At 42.3% G+C, this 16,518-nt stretch overlaps 1 protein-coding gene across 2 annotated transcripts; it reads left to right on the top strand.

Annotated features, from left to right (window-relative positions):
- Positions 1-2,979: 2,979 nt before the first annotated feature.
- On the top strand, positions 2,980-15,921 carry LOC148839258 (dual specificity protein phosphatase 7-like). Of its 2 annotated transcripts, none has more exons than XM_088930982.1 (5): positions 2,980-5,547; positions 6,753-6,997; positions 7,913-8,418; positions 11,842-12,279; positions 15,041-15,921. In XM_088930982.1, the coding sequence occupies exons 3-5, from the start codon at positions 7,989-7,991 to the stop codon at positions 15,331-15,333; spliced, it is 1,161 nt and encodes a 386-aa protein (XP_088787108.1). In that variant the 5' UTR covers positions 2,980-5,547; positions 6,753-6,997; positions 7,913-7,988; the 3' UTR covers positions 15,334-15,921. The 2 variants fall into 2 exon arrangements, with proteins under 2 accessions (XP_088787108.1, XP_088787103.1); XM_088930977.1 differs by having other exon boundaries at positions 7,705-8,418.
- Positions 15,922-16,518: the final 597 nt, after the last annotated feature.

The following is a 16,518-nucleotide window of genomic DNA, read 5'->3' as shown; positions in this document are numbered from 1 at the left end:
TAAAAGTCTAACTGAAATGCACGTCTATATAGGTCAGTATAAACAGTATGATATTATTCATCACATTTCATTTTTTCTTGCAGACGTGTGAATATTTCTGTATTTAACTGGATGTATTTTTCTATTTCATGTCATTTCGGGGGGAAAAAAACTATCTAATGTGGTCATTAGCTTTTCACATGGAACGCACTGTCACATAGACATATGTTAACCAATGTGTCCCCACCACTCTAATGAAAGTATTCTTCCCAGCGTCACACAATAAATGAATGGCTGACTTGAGGTTTCAGGAGAGAGCAGAGAAAGTCATCTGGGGCCATATACTCTGTATCTTCATTCCATCATAGTTGGCTTTGTTTCTCATACACCCTGTACATACAGTACTACACACTGCAGTGACCACAATGTGTGAGGAATACTCAGTGCACACTTAATGATGAGCACTGTACACGGACCAACCTGACTTTGCAGTGTCATCACCAGATTGGCTTGTGTAACACTATTCTGATTCGCCTGCACTATCCCAGGCAAACCGGGTTGAGGAAATTTGTCAGGAGCTGTTTTTGTCCAGAAAGCGCAATGGCAAATAAAAACTGAGGAGAAACAATGTCAGAGCATCACAGAATATTACACATCAGAGGATACACCGCCAGCAAGGAATGAAAAAGGAAGATGCAGGTGGGGGCAATCAGCTCCTTAGACAGGGACGTTTTAAAGCTTCAGGGGATGGAAATTATGGGAAGAGCGAAAATGGATTGCCTGTTCTCTCCCCCCGAAGGAAGGAAAGAAATCAGAGGCTCATTCCTCGAATAATGTCAGGAAGCCAGCCGGCTCTGGCAGCAACAAAACAAGAATGTGAAATGACGTCAACATCTTTTTTGCACAAAAGAGGTGCAGACAGATTGTTTCCCCAAGCGCTGCTCTGGGATCGGTGTGTCTCAAACTACCTCCCTGACCTGTTGCTATCTATGGAAGACTGCAGCTCGAAGCCACAACTGGCAGGGGGAGGCTAACGTGACACACATGCTAGCAAAAAAGCCAGAACATATTCAAGTCTAATAGAACGGGCTTCTAAATGACCCAAACTTGTTCTGAGCACAGGCATATTCCTGGTTTGAACCTGGTCTGTGTCTTTAGCCAGCTGTGACTAACATTTCCCAAGAAGCAGCATAAGAGCAGTCATGGCTTGAGGTGACAAGGGTATCCTCAGCTTACAAAGCAACAGTAGCCCTATTGTCTTGCTAGTTATTTGTTTGCAGTGTTATCAATGAATGTTAGTGTACTTGCAGTATTGTCAATGGGAGTAAGTGTGCTTGGAATATTGTCAATGAGAGTTAGTTTGGTTGCAGTGTTGTCAGTGAATGTTAGTTGGCTTTCAGTGTTGTCAGTGAGTCTATGTTTGCTTGCAGTGTTGTTAATGAAAGTTAGTTTGCTTGCAGTGTCATCAATGAGAGTTAGTTGGCTTGCAGGATTGTCAATAAGAGTTAGTTTACTTGCAGTGTTGTCAGTGAATGCAGCATCATCCAGTTGATGCTATCCTGAATGGCACTGTGGAACTCGGCCTGATTAAGATGAAAGTAATGACTCTCATAGGTGTGAAGTTCACAGGAAAGCTTGTACTTTTCTCATCCTCCCCCCTGTGCTAGAATGAGGGTTCCAGCAATGACAAAAAAAATCATAATTGGAGGAGATTTAAAGAGAAAACAAATAGCAGATCTCAAATTAAAAATATCAAAATCTTTCATAATTCAGAGAACAGAATGCTTACAGATTCCTCCAAGCAGCAGAAGCAGAGGAACTCTTCCCTGTCCCTGCAAAATTTGTTCTCCATGAGCTTTTCCGGGGATCTGCAAGAAATCAGCTATTTGCAAGGCTCTCCAACAAGTTCAGGCCCAAAATCATTCAGAATCCTGCCTGAATCTTAGTCCTTTTAGTGTATGCCACCTTCTACAGTACAGCACAGTTTCCAATGTTAACTTAAAGGGATGATGGTTGGGTGGAGAAAGAAGAGAGACAACTCCTGGGCACCTGATCATACTGGCAATCAGCAAGCACATTAGTCATCCCTTACGATGTCTCTTTCTGAGAGTAGCTGTTTGATCTCCCTGTTTGTGCTTAGTGCTTTGTCTTTCTAAAACAGTTTAACTGGTGTCTCTTAATTGTCAATGTGCTGGTGTGTGTGTGCCCTGCCTTGAAGATTTTACTGGCTATTATTAAATTGTATCTTTGTCCAAGACCTTGTGATGGGGGATGAGCTGTGGTTTGCTCTTGGTCCCACTTTGCGCCCTATGTTTCACGGATAAGCTCCCAAGACGGAGGATCAAGAGGCTTTCTGGTAGTGGACTCAAGAAAGGATGTCTGCTACTCAAGAATTAACCAGGCCCAGGTTGGCTTAGTTTCTGAGGAGATCAGGTTTCAGGGTTGTATCGCTGTTAGATATGAACTAAGGTGACAATAAAGACCTACTATTCACAGCCATTTTAGAAACGGGGGCGCAGGTGTAAAGCAAAAGGCGATGGGGAATTATCCAGTTCAACGGATAGTAACACTTAATTCTTTTCTAAATGGTGTCATACCATTGTCATTGTTGCTGTACGTCTTCATCCAATCGTCTGAAAAGATATGCTCACATTCCGTGTGACTAGAACGACAATTCCCAAATGCGGCAAAAAGAAATTAGAAGTCGCGAGAATGCCTCCAATTCGCACCAGTGACAGTCTCTGCTCGGGAGGTGAGCGCTGTGCTTGACTGAGTGACTAACGAAAATGAGCATCGCGGGAGCAGGGATGAGGTCATCTCTGTTACTAAGACTTCCCGTATGAAATATCGATCAGAGGACTGCTGTAACCTTTTAGTTTCTGTGCTTATAGAGTGTTAAAGGATTGCTCTTACAGCGTGCGTTACAAAAAGGAACAGTCATATTTGAGTGTTGAAAATGGAAAGAGAAATAAAGTAATATATGAAGGCATATAAAAAAATCATAGATACTTTATTGATCCCGTGAGGGAAATTGCAGTGCAACAGCAGCTTAACACAGACAACACAGCCACAGTGTAACGAATGATACAATAATAATAATACAATACATACAATACAATCAGTACACTGAGGGGTGCACTAAAAGAGTTACTCACAGTCCAGAACACACAAAGCACAAACTAGAACAGAACAGTACGCAGAAAAATTGTATTGCACATATGAATATACTGTAAATATAGATGTAAATATAAATATAAATGTATTGCACGGGTCCCTGGCATATATTGCACAAAAAAAAAACGGTTGTAAACGGGAAAAGAAAAAGAACAGATGTGTCGGTTTACTGTTCAGCCAGAAACAGGTCACTGTCAATGTTGCCTCTGCCCAGACGCAAGGTGGATGCGTTGTACAGTCTTATAGCAGAAGGCAAGAAGAATTAAAATTTTCCCAGGATTACCGAAAACCGCAGAGGCAGGGAAGGAGCGGTGTCTCCATCCTAACATTACAGTTCTCATTAACAATAACTGGACCGGAAAGTTAAAAATACTTCTACACGCTACAGAAAATATCTGACTAGTAACCAAGGGAACATCACCAGATATGTAGACACATCTATCAGCATTATTACCTCATTTACATCGAAAGCCAATCAGCTTTGTAAGTTCAAGCAAAAGTCACAGAATTCCCCTAAGTTGCATTCGTAAAGGAGACATTGATATTGACTAACCGCAGCCAAACGTAGGCTTTGAAAACAATTAAAAATACGCATAACTTCGGAGTAGGCTTTTATTTCCTCAGACAATTTGCAGACTGGAGAATTAATTGACAGGATTGCCGATAAAGCCTGCTTTCCTACGAGATATAAAATACTCGACATATTGTCTTTCCTGGCATAGACCTACTGTATCAGTTATGTAATGCACGGTGGCGTGCTTAGCAAGTCTCCTGCAGCACGAAGACTCTTGGTTACATAATTTATTGCCTGCACTTGACCCTATCTTTTCCTGCATTAGAATGCCTTTCGATTCGATTCACATAATGAGTGTGCATTTTGATCTCGGTTATGGTACAAGACAGAAGCTAAACACACATAACCTCGAGTGGACAGGCAAAGTATTTCCAAAATCACGGAACGTTACACCTGCGTTTTAATTGCTGTGCCAGTTCTCGTTTGCCTTAACTCCCCCTACCTCTCAGTGTTACGAAACACGCGAGGCCTGATTTAGGATCCACTTTTATTTTCGTGGCAAGCAGCAAGGGACTGAAGTACAGTACATGATTTGTTTCCCCCTTAATTCTGCCCGTCTGCCTTCTCTCCTGACATTGCATCTTTATACAATTCCTTAGTTCAAAAAGCAGATCACGGATCCGAAACGGTTACAGAATATGGATTTTAAGCGGCTACTGAATTGCATTTTAACTTGGAGGGTACGGCATAAAAAAGTACGCCTAATGTACGCTTTCCTGCATCTTTTGGGCGGCAGGACATCAAGTACTCCACCGCCCACCGTGGTACTATGAAAGCCAAACGATTATGTTTCACCACGAAAACGCATTTGATACGCATCTGTACAAAAGCAGCACCTACATTTGCGCGCTCAAATAACTCGGTTTCCTACTGTATTGTTTTGTTTATTTTGCAAGAGATCCGGACATCCTTAATACTGTGAATCGAAAGGGGAAAAGGATGTGTATGTAGACCACACGCCTTCAGCGGTTTTCATCTGCCGGGCGAAGAGTCTGACAGCATTTTTCTGAGACCATTGATATGAGCTTTAAACTGCCTGAGATTCGCGAGAAACCGCCTGTCAAATCCGAGTCGTCCCGTATCGGCGCTACAATACCTGGATTAATTTCGGTGTTTAAAAGCTTGACTCGGTGGCTTTTTGTAGAAGCAGAAGAATCGTCTTACTGTATTTTGTCATTAAAGCGCTTTCTTGTTACTGTATACCGCCATGGCCGCTGCACTTAATTTTTAGTCTCTTGAAGATTCTAAAGAATTAGGCAACTGCCAGTCGCCTTTTCTGTCTACGCCAGAGAATGACCCGTGTGCGCAGCGGAAAGTTAAAATACAAATATAAATACAAAACCGAATGCGTTGTTTCTCCTTCTGTCTTATGCCTGCAATTTAAAAAGCCGCATTATTACATCCCACACTGAATACTAACGGGCCAACTGGTGTGGGGCAAGACGACTGAAACTCCACAGTGAAAATTAACGCACCTTCGCACTTTCATGCCAGTAAGTCGTAGGATTCGAGAGTCGAAATCCCATTTTAAGTATTCTGAAACAAAACCTTCATTTTTCGGTTAGGGGGGTTCCAAGGAAAGCAATCTCTCGCTTTCATTTCGTTTTTCTTTGGTGAATGACTGCAAGTCGGTATACCCCGCCTGCTCTTTTATCAGTCACCACAGCGCTGAATCACTTTTTTTTTAAATACATACTGAATATGGTACAGCAGCCTGTCTTCAGTTGCGATCGAAGATGATTATTGTATGATTATCAACGTCTTCCCATTAGTGCAGCTGGACTGCCAAAGAAGGACAACAAAACAAATCATCAGAAAGGGTAAGTTAATATACTTCTTACTGCAGTGCTGGTGTTCTGTTACAGTTATTTTAGTGCGACATTCTGCATGTGCTCTCTATCCAGCTCAGACAACCCTAAGCGAGACATGTGCCATGTCTTCACTACAGAGCAACAAGCCTAGGGGGAGTATCGCTAGTTTCAGTCATTGACCTCAAAAGATTAAAATGAGACAAAAATCTGTTAGCCGCCGACACCTCTATAAGTGTTTTCAAGATCTGAAACCACTATAATGTGTTTTTTTTCGTCAATAAGGAACACATGGTTTTAGCCTAGCAAAAACATAACGGCACAAACCACTTTCTCTGACGATGATGATGTTGTACTGTAAATCAGGACCGTCCTTATTTCTTTACACGCGTAAAGTTAACGTCACCTTGTAACTGCAAGTACACATGTAAGTACGTGCGAGTCATCGTCATGGAAGTTATTAAGTGATGATATAAAGTTTCTTTGTTTTTAAGGTCAACAAAAACAACATTTCATCTGCTCTTGTAACCTACTCAAAGGCAGCGTGTATGATGCAGCGGTTGCAATAAAAGCGTGGTTCATCACGAACTTCCCAATTTAACTTTGCTGCAATTATAACAACTCAAGTGTGAAACTGCTATTGCTTTTGTTTGTAGTCATATACAGTAGTGTATCACTTATGCAGTTCCCTCATAAATGGCAAATCTCGCTGGCTGCTTTGTTCTACACTTTGTCAATGGTTATTTATACCAAAGTGGGTTGATTTGCTCGCCGTATTTTGAAGTGCGCAATACATCGCTTAATTTCCCAAATGTGCGTGGATCGCTGCAGTCACGCGCGGTCACGAAGTGGTCGTTTATTTTGCCAATATCTTTTGGATGGGCTCAGACGTCGTGAACAAGTTAATGAAAATTGAGCATTTGTGCGCTACGCTTTTGTTGCTGCTCAATGACATTTGTAGAAAACGGATTGTGTTCTCTGCAATCATTTTTGAGGTTGAACTTGAATCTTGAACAAGAAAAAGGAAAATGACGGAAACCGCTACTACCAACACAATTATAGCAAATACAATTAATAATAACAAGTTTGAATGGTTATACTTTTGAATAGTAATAATTCTGAATAATATTCTGGTGGTGACTTCTTATTTTGTGATGTTGTCCTTTTTCATAATTTTCTCTTTAAATAATTTCTTCATGTTTTATGTTTTTTTGCAGCTTTGCAGCTGAGAGGTAAAGGAATCCACTCAGTGCAATCCAGTGCAGTGCAGAAGCAAGGGCATGCAGGTGGTTTTTCAGTTGGAGTAAAGAAATCTGGGGAAGAGAGCTTTGAGGGAATCCTGATCCACTGAACCACATCCCACAGAAATAAGCAGGGTGCATCCACAATGCTCAGACTGCATTACAGGATGGATCCAGAATGAGCAGATGTGAGAATTCCTCACATTGTCAGAAAACCAATGGTAATGAAAATCCAAAGACTTTTTCTATAAATGAGGACTGACCTGACACATACTTGACACGTTTTGGATATCTTAAAATACATATTTTCTTAATAGAATTTAGTGTACAAATGAGTTAAATATTTCATACTGCATAAACTATTCTTTTGAAGACCAACATGGCATATTTTGTATGAGATTCCCTTGAAGCCAGCAAGTGGCCACCTTATTAATAAAAGTGCCTGCAAGCTTTGGGCTGAATCTTTTCCAATGTTCACGTCATTTGGATGTCTTGACTCAGTCTAAGTGGCGTGGTGGAGTGAACCATTCCAATCGCACTTTTAAACTGATGAGATGTAAATTCGTAGAAAGCTCCCTGCCTCTTCATGAGCAGCACCTGGTGTGTCCCTCTAGCATCAGGTGAATCAGAGGTCATTCTGCCTGAGTTGGTCTAAAGTTTAAAGTGGACATCAGAGGGCATGACTGTGACCTCGAAGACAGTTTAGTTCCAGCCAAATACTGGGTAACATTTTGCAGGCCACCTTCTCTCATTTCAACAGGCTCGCCACCCGTGCTGGATGTCAAAACAATAAACACATGCTTGAGAAAGGCCAAAAACACACCACCAGTTGTGAACGATCCGTTCTTTCCCATTTGCCAGCAGGTTTTTTGAACCCTCTTTTACTTCAGAGCAACCTCATCTGATCTTCTTCACGTGTCTTCAACAGACAGTCCCCTGGGGTGACATTTCCGCGTCTCTGTGAGGGCAGGGAAGAGGAACAAGGCTCTGTGTGTGTGATCTAGCCGCTGGGTTGTAGTGGAGCGCAACTGGATGGAGTTCTGCGCGCGACGCCCCAGCCTTCACTCCCATCAGGCCAGCTGCACTCCCATGATCCTCCGCTGCTGAAACTGTTTTTTATGTTGTGGTGATTTCAGCCTGTGCCTTCAGAGGATTTCAAATTGATGCCCAGCCCCAGAATACGCCCAGGGTCCCCCATCGGCAAAGCTGTGAATGCCCTTCTGGCCCCGCCACGGTAGAGGGGTGAAGGCCGCAGGTATGGAGGCACTGGCCCGTTCGCCGTCCTGGCTGTGCGGCGAGCTGGACCTGAGCCCGGAACCTGGGGTCCTGGTGCTGGACTGCCGCCCGCGGGAGATGTACGAGGCTCTGCGGGTGGTGGGCGCCATCAGCGTGGCCATACCGTCCATCCTGCTGAGGAGGCTGAGGCGCGGGCAGCTCACGGTGCCCTCGCTCATCCGCTGCCCCGAGGAGAGGGAGGGCTTCGCCAGCCGCTGCGCCACTCACGCCGTGCTGCTGTACGACGAGGGCCGCGAGGCGGGTCCCAGCGGGGGCCCCGCCGCCCTGGAGGAGGAGGAGGACTCAGTGATGGCGGTCATGCTGCACACTCTCAGGAAAGACGGCTGTCAGGTGTACTACCTGAAAGGTGAGTCCAGTTACTGGCACCCAGTGACTGGGCACTCCAACTCCACTGTTTCTGGACCCAAAGTCCTACCATCTTCTCCTTTTCCTGTTTTCTTTCTGTAAGGAAGGTAATTCTCTGAGAAGAACGTGTTTTGATGAAGGCTGCCTGAGCCTTACATGACAACAGTGTGGAGTATGCATAGAAACTCTCCATGACCTGTGGACCATAGTTTGATTGCGTACTGAAGGAAACTAGGGTGGCATGGTGGTACAGTGATTAGCATCACTGGCTCACAGCACTGCGGTCTTTGGTTCTATTGTGGACCTGGGGTGTTGTCTGTGTGGAGTTTGCATGTTCTCCCTGTGTTCACATGGGTTTCCTTTGGGCCCTCTGGTTTCCTCCCAGAATCGAAAGACATACTGGTGGGTTAATTGGCTTCTGGAAAAATTGGCTGCTTGTGTCTGCCCTGTAATGGACTGGCATTCTATCCAGGGTGTATCCTGCCTTGCACCCGTTGCTTGTCGGACTAGGCTCTGGCGATCCTGTGCTGGATGAAGTGGTTGGAAAGTGGATGGCACACACAATGTTTTTGGCATTCCAACAACAATATTTTCGGCTTTTTCAATGTGTAAAAAGCAGAAACTGAGGCTAGTAGCACATACTTCTGGGGAATGTGGACCCCCTTGAAAAGGAGATGATGCATCTCAAGAGGTTTTATTATATTAAATGTAACTTAAATGAAATGTGTGGGGCTATTGGGATGATTCGGGTTGTATTAGCCCCCTCAGCTCTAACCTGGCCTATACAAAGTGAGCAAAGTCAGCAGGACTTGTAGACCATACCCTCTTTTTAAAGTAAAAAATACTCACTTGCTGTATGTGCTTCATTGTTTTAGTGATTGTCAGCTCACTTACTGTACTGTACACGTGAGAACAATTGTAGGTCCCTCCTAACAATGCAGTTTTTTTTCTGCCTTCTGATGTTCCCTAACAAAGGGAACATTAAAAATAAATTATTTCACCATTAGGCCTAGAATAGAAAGCCTTCAGCAACAGGGTGGCAATTATAAGCATTTGGCATGTGTTTTTCAAAATGTAATCTAATGCACGATTCCTCCTCTGTTAGAACAATCAGAAAGCGTAAGAGGCTTTAAAACACGAGGCTTTAAAAAAGCACTTGAAATGTAAATAGGAACTGCAGGAGCCAAAAGAATATGACTAACACAATTGCCTGTGCTCTACCGGGAACCGTAGTGCTGATTTAAAAGTTTTGCAATCCTGTTTATATGTTAGAAAGCCCCACAGCATGCGGTTAATGTAATCTACTTTGTCGTCCCATTTCAGTTCTGTTTTGCGGGACATCCTTTTTTGTTGTTTGTTGGGCCTTATTTCTCTGTCTTTACTTCCACTTTGGCAACTTTAATATTCTCGCTGGTTATTCCAGGAAATGTGGTGAACCATCTGCAGTGAGCTCTCAAAGTGCCTTTTTTCACAGAACTCATTTCAGACTGTACTGCGCCACACTCACAGCTTCATTGCCTTTGTCTTTATTTCTGTAGTGGTCGGTGATCTGGGATCATTCCTGTCTTTGAGGGTTGCTCTGTGAAAAATACGATTGTATAGCGTTGCACTGTAAAGACACCTATTCGGTGTTTAAATTAATTAAGAAAGAGAAATAAAAAGTGTAGTATTCTTCAGTGTGGAATGAAGATGATACTGTACATACAGTACATAAATATGCTGTAGGCCAGTAATATTCATTCCAGATCCTGCGAGCTGCTGTCCACAAGGTTTTATAGGTAAATCATAATTATCAGTGAGTAAAGACTTGGAAACATTAATAACAGAGACAGATCTATTAAGTGAACAATTGATTAAAAAATGTAGTTAATGGTCCAGGGTAGAAGGCAAACCAGAAGATACTGTGATTGTTCAGGACTAGGAGTGAATATCAGTGCTATAGGCTATCAATTATAACAGTTCACTGCACAACAGCATCAGCGATGCATATCACAAAACCGAGAGGAAAAAGAGTTTTCAACTTCCCTCACTTAGAATGGCATAATACATTAGGGTGAAGAGAAGCCATAATAAGATGGGTTTCAATGTTAACAACGGTTATCTGGAAAAAAAATACTTGTGGGCACTTCTTATACAGTGTCATTGCAACCTGTGTCTGTTCATCATCACCCAATCAACCAGTAAGAGCAGATAAGTTAGAAAAAATGGATACAATAATAGTGTACAGTGGAGTATGCTGAAGTTGTTGGAAATAGCACCCCTGAAGTACGTCATGTTACAACAATACAATGTGCCAATATAGTGTTAATTTGAAACACTTTGCTCAGTTTCAGTCACCACATGTCAAAAATAGATACTGATGTTCTGGAAAGAGTTTGAAGTAGAGTGGCCAGAGTAATGACTGGTCTTAAGACCAGTAAAACTTACTGTAAAGGAATTGATCTCCAAGGTCGTTTTTAAAACATGAAAACAAAAGGTGTTCAACAACAAACGAGGAGCATGGCATCTCAACTGGAAATGAAGAGGTGATTCTTTTGCGGCTGAAAATAGGATTTCTTTGCGCAGAGTGTTGTGGGACTTTGAATTGAACTGCCCAGGGAAGTTCTTAAAGCTGGTCCTTCCATGAATAGGCCAGATTAGATTTGGGGTGCAATTTGGAATTGAATGAGCAAGACGAGTCGTGCCATTTGAAACCTTTTATGTGTTTTTAAGCAGACCCAGAAGGTGTTCATCAGGTTTTCTTATATTTATTTATAAGGTTTAGAATAACTTAAAAGCAATGCACGTAGCATGATTTAAATGACTGATTATCAGTGACAAAGTGTTTCCAGTGTTAATTATACTGTAATGCTTTAGTCACTGTAGAAATGACTAAGGGACAGGTCAGCTTTGGGCTTTCTGAAATAAGGGAGAGCTTTTCAGAATGTTGATTATGTTCTGGACAAAAATGGGTGTCAATAACTGTAGTTACATGTTGAAATATTTTTGCAACATTCTTTTAAGAAAACATCTTGCTACATGTGTAATTCATTAAATAAACTTGAAGATGCTATGCATGTTCAGGGTTAGAAAAATAAGGGCTAGAGTTAGGGGGTTAAAAAAGAAAATAGAAATTTGGATGACTGGTAAAACTTTGGCAACTGTACAAATGGCTTGTTTCGTTTTGAAACCTAAGGTGCCTTTTTTTATATGCATCATCATTAACAATTAACCTCAGTTCTGATGACAAATTTTCTCTTGAACTAATTAATTTCTAAATTTAGTAAAAGATCAACAATGCGTGAAAACTGAAAGTAAAGGCCCTTAGCCACAGTTGTGTTTGGGTGTGGGCTGTGCTTTACTGTAGGTGCAGGCACTAAAAGAAAGATTTAAAATGGCTCACTGGCTCCGTTAGGCTCTGATCTCTCTGTGTTTCCTCTTTCAGGTGGTTTTCAGATGTTCCACAGATTGTACCCACAGCACTGTGAGAGTGGTACCAGTGTGTCTGCCCGTTGGCTCGCCCCCCCTGCCTCAGTGTTGGGTCTCGGGGGGCTCCGCTTGGGTTCCCTGGGCTCTGATGGGGACTCAGACCCAGACCGAGACCCGCTGAGTGGGACAGGCCCGGAATCAGACAACCCCAGCCCCAGCTCCCAGCCTCCATTCCCTGTGCAGATCCTGCCTAACCTCTACCTGGGCTGTGCTAAACACTCCGCTGATCGAGACACGCTGTCCAAACTGGGAATCCGTTACATCCTCAACGTCACCCCTAATCTGCCCAACATTTTCGAGAAGAACGGAGATTTCCGATACAAGCAGATCCCCATTTCTGACCACTGGAGTCAGAACCTGTCGCAGTTTTTCCCAGAGGCTATCCAGTTCATCGGTGAGTGAACATGATAGCTCAAGGTATTTCTGCAGAGAATGATCACCCTGTTACACATTAAAAGGGGAGATGTGTTATATAATTTGTTAGTTATTACATTTCTTAATCGCTTACTTGTGCTGCTTAACTATACGTATTAGCCTTTTTTGGTCCCTTGATATAGAATTCTGTTCAACACATTAAAAACTTTAAAAATCCCCCCCAAAAAAGAATCTACATTATCACAATGTCCAAGTTTCCTTGATTGTTTTATATGTCACACTGTGCGAATCTGTGTGTGTTCAAATGACATTTTGTATGCTTTATATACAGTATAGGCAAGGGACTGTCACTCCATATGTCCCTTGGAACATCTTACAAAGCAGTGAGGACTAGCCACTGACAGCACAACCTGTTCGTGATCGTGCTGCACGCAGAGGAGGGGAGTGACGAAACAGCTTGGCTTTTGTCTGCTTTGTAAGATGTGTTGCTAGGAACATTTGGAGGTGGACTCACTTGCTATTTTTTTTTAAATTCATTCAGGATTGTGTCACACAACACACGGGTGAATAAACAAGGAAACTCAGATATTAAGGGAAAATATTGGACTTTCATTTTCGGTGGAGTAGTTTTAAGGCCTCTGACTAAAAAAAGTCACACCCTACACAAATACGGTAACAGGTTCATACAAGGATTTCAGAGAAGTGTGCAGTGGCAGTATTCTTCCCTCTTACTCTTTCTGGTCATCCACACATTTTCAGATCTGTTTTTGTTGGAACAGTTACTTGGCCTGGCTGATACAATCAATGCAGAATTAACAACAGAAACTCATATTAAAAGCAGCAGGGCTCCATAAAGAAAAGTGAAATGATTATTACTATTACTATTAATGGAGAGCACCGTTTCATTTACTGTTTGGTAAAAATGATTCGCCAGAACATCAAAGCTTACTTTGAGAAGGAGGCTGATCAGGCATTTTACTTCAAGTACTGTGCAGCGCTGAAAAAAAAACAGGGTGTCACTCTCTTTTTCTGCAGACTTGATGTAATGTGGAGAAGAAAAATCTGATTATAAGTCTTGATTAACTTTTTTCCAGTACCTACTCTGATTCTGCTCATTTGCAGATAAACTGACCTTAATGCATGAAGAATTGGAAATAAATAGAGACAAACGGTGATTTCCCTCTGTTTCCTTGACTTTCACAATGACAGAAAGATGTGTTTTCCTGCAGAGAGAAATTGCTGTCTTTTTATAAGTGACGCCAGAGGTTACATCAAGACTCTTTGACCTCCTGCCTTGATTTAATCTGTTGCCTAAGTCTGACTTGGCAGACGACTGGGAGTCTTAGACTCTTTATTCCCTGTGTCCTTCCCAGCTTCCATTAAACAATGGACCAATTTAGAGATCTCTTTAGCCATTCTTACCAGCAAGCTGTGTCTTACTCTGCAAGGGCTTACTGTAAATTAGGTCATGGTCAAAAATAGCAGCAGTCTTCTCGAAAAACTGCAGTGAGACGAGTTCAGATCCTTAACCCTTTCAGACCAGCAGCCTGGGGCAAAAGACTTTGTACAGTACATCAGCTGATTTTTTCACCACTTCTGGTTTATGGTTCTACTGTTCGTATTGACCAGCTTGTTCACCGCATAACCCCGTTAGGTTCCCGATTGATGATTACAGCAGCCCCTCTGGGGGGAAGCACGATGCTGTGATAGACTTATCACATGCCTTTGCACACACCAGCCTTTTCTGTCCTGCTGAGTTGCTGTATATGATGACATTGCTTCATTGGCAGTCTAATCATACGGCGCAAAAGAGAATTACTCAGAAGTCTGAATGTGCATAACTGAGGAGGAAGGAAGTAAGAGCAATAGCAGATAAGGTCTTAAATGCTCCAGTTACTTTTTTTTAGCTGTTCATTTGACCCAGTTGAATTCATTAATGGGAAGCTCCGAAATGTGGGCAGTGCTATTGAAGAGTTTGGAAGATTAGAATTGCTAAGTAGCTGTTTCCAAATGGATGTTATGCAGGTCTATTAGGATCAGATTGAGAGAATGGCCGCTCAGCAGACCTTCAAGGTATTAATCTGATGAAGAGAAAGAGGTAGATCTAGATAGTGTTAAAAACGTGACTGCAAAGAGAGGTTCTTGCAGGAGAAGGACAGATATTGCAATCGAAATCAATAATAAAGGGGAAGACATTGTGATGGCACGATTCTTGTTAACTTGCTTAACAAATGGCACTTAGACCTCTTATGCATACACATGTTGAAAAAATAAAGATACTGGTGTCGTATACAGTCCAATCACTACAATTCTAAAAGGGGCTTCATTCAGGCCAGTGAAAAGGAAAGGCTTCATTACACAAAGAGTTCTGGGTATCTGGAACTCCCAGACCTGGTACACTTCCAAGCCAGGGAAGACTTTTTAGGCACATATACTGTAAGAATAAGCAGGACACAATTTTAGTTTGACTTAGCTAGCATACTACCAAATGAGCAAGATGGGATGAATGGACTCCACTTGTTTGCATCCTTTGTTCTGTTGCTGGGGTTGAAATGACAACTCTGGTAGTTTTAGGCATATTTTTCTTTTGCGAGCTAGGGTATCGAAAGTGCAAGCTTTTGCTAAAGTTGCCAAGACGCTGCAAAACTCAGTCCTTCTGAAATCTAGTTCACCACAGTGATGCTTTTTTTCCACATACGTAGTATCCAAGCAGTTGTTTCCAAAACTGGAGCTGGTGTATTCATTATTTTGTGGGGCGTCCCTTCCCTCTTTCTTCTCAGACGAAGCCCTGTCCCAGAGGAGTGGGGTGCTGGTGCACTGTCTGGCTGGGGTCAGCCGCTCAGTCACGGTCACCGTGGCGTACCTCATGCAGCGGTTGGGCCTCTCGCTGAACGATGCCTACGACTTTGTGAAGCGCCGCAAGTCCAACATCTCGCCCAACTTCAACTTCATGGGTCAGCTGCTGGATTTTGAAAAGACCCTGCGCAGCCCCTGTGACCAGCTGGCCAATGAGGAGCAGGCCTTCTTCACCCCTCCAGCCAATCAGCATCAAGACCCACCTCCGTCCCCTTGAGGTGGGCGTGCCCAAACGCCGGGTAAATGCTGAATATAATAAACGCACTTGTTAATCCAAGGCTGAGCCATGGTTGATAAAGGATTGTCCATCTGGCCACGACAAAACTGTCCACTGGTGGCCTGATGATTACTCTGCAATGCATTGGAATGTGAGGATAGTGCAGTCAGAAGCGTTTGATTGTACAACATAAATCTGATTATATACAGAGCCAAGACAACACACAAGCACAAAGCTTTTCTTCCGCACTCACATAATCCAAATGTAAGCCAAATGACAATCGACTGTTACATCTTAGGTTTCAACACAGATTTCAACTGAATGTACATAATCCTGCTACTGTCTTGAGATTAAACACAAGACAAAATGAAAAGCTTTTAATATTATATAAAGGAATTGCTTTTGTATAGCAATTTGTTGCTGGGCACATCTTGCTACTGTTTTTTTATCTATTTTTTACATTACGTGGTTGGTTTTATATACTTGCTTATATGGTGATTTTGTTTCATTTCTCTTTGTTTGTAATTTTGATTTTTGTAATTGCTTTCAACCAACTCGACTGTCAATAAAAGCCAATCTTAAAATACTGTTCCTTTCGGGTGATCTCTTTCTGGAGTTTTTAGTTCCTGCAGCACTTTCTGATTCAAAGTAACACATTCTGTCTTCTGGATACAGGCCAGAAGGACTGGTCCCATCATTGTATTTTCATTCACAAGCTGATTTTACAGTCTGAAACCCCAGTCTGCAGCCTTTTAAAATTTCAAAGTTGTCTCAAGTTCAAATGGTTACAGCCCCAGAAGTGAAAGCTGGATGGATCCAACTAACATCTCAGTGCAGTTGCTCGTGCATCTACAGAATTACTGTTAAACTAGCTGCGCAGGTTTCCTGTTATCCTTTGAAGGTGAAAACACAGTAACCATGAAGAATCCAGCTATATTTACATCAGAACCCTACACTGAACAGATCAATACGAATCAATCTTCCTAGTACGAATGGAACTGTCCTAGGTCCTGAATGGTTAGTTCTTAACTCTAATGCAGATTACTTCGGAAAATATCTCATAAGTAGTCTATAAACATTTTGCTTGTACCAAGTCATCTACTAGACATAGGAGCCTTAAAAGACATTGACATTATTGCATCCTTGCGCTAATAAAAATATTCAAACACATGCAGATCTGTGCAT

The sequence above is a fragment of the Atractosteus spatula genome, chromosome 2, assembly GCF_055471065.1.
Source record: "Atractosteus spatula isolate fAtrSpa1 chromosome 2, fAtrSpa1.hap1, whole genome shotgun sequence".
In the NCBI taxonomy this organism is placed as follows: Eukaryota; Metazoa; Chordata; class Actinopteri; order Semionotiformes; family Lepisosteidae; genus Atractosteus; species Atractosteus spatula.
The sequence above is the reverse complement of the archived record's forward strand: the minus strand, read 5'-3'. Positions and strand labels throughout refer to the sequence as shown.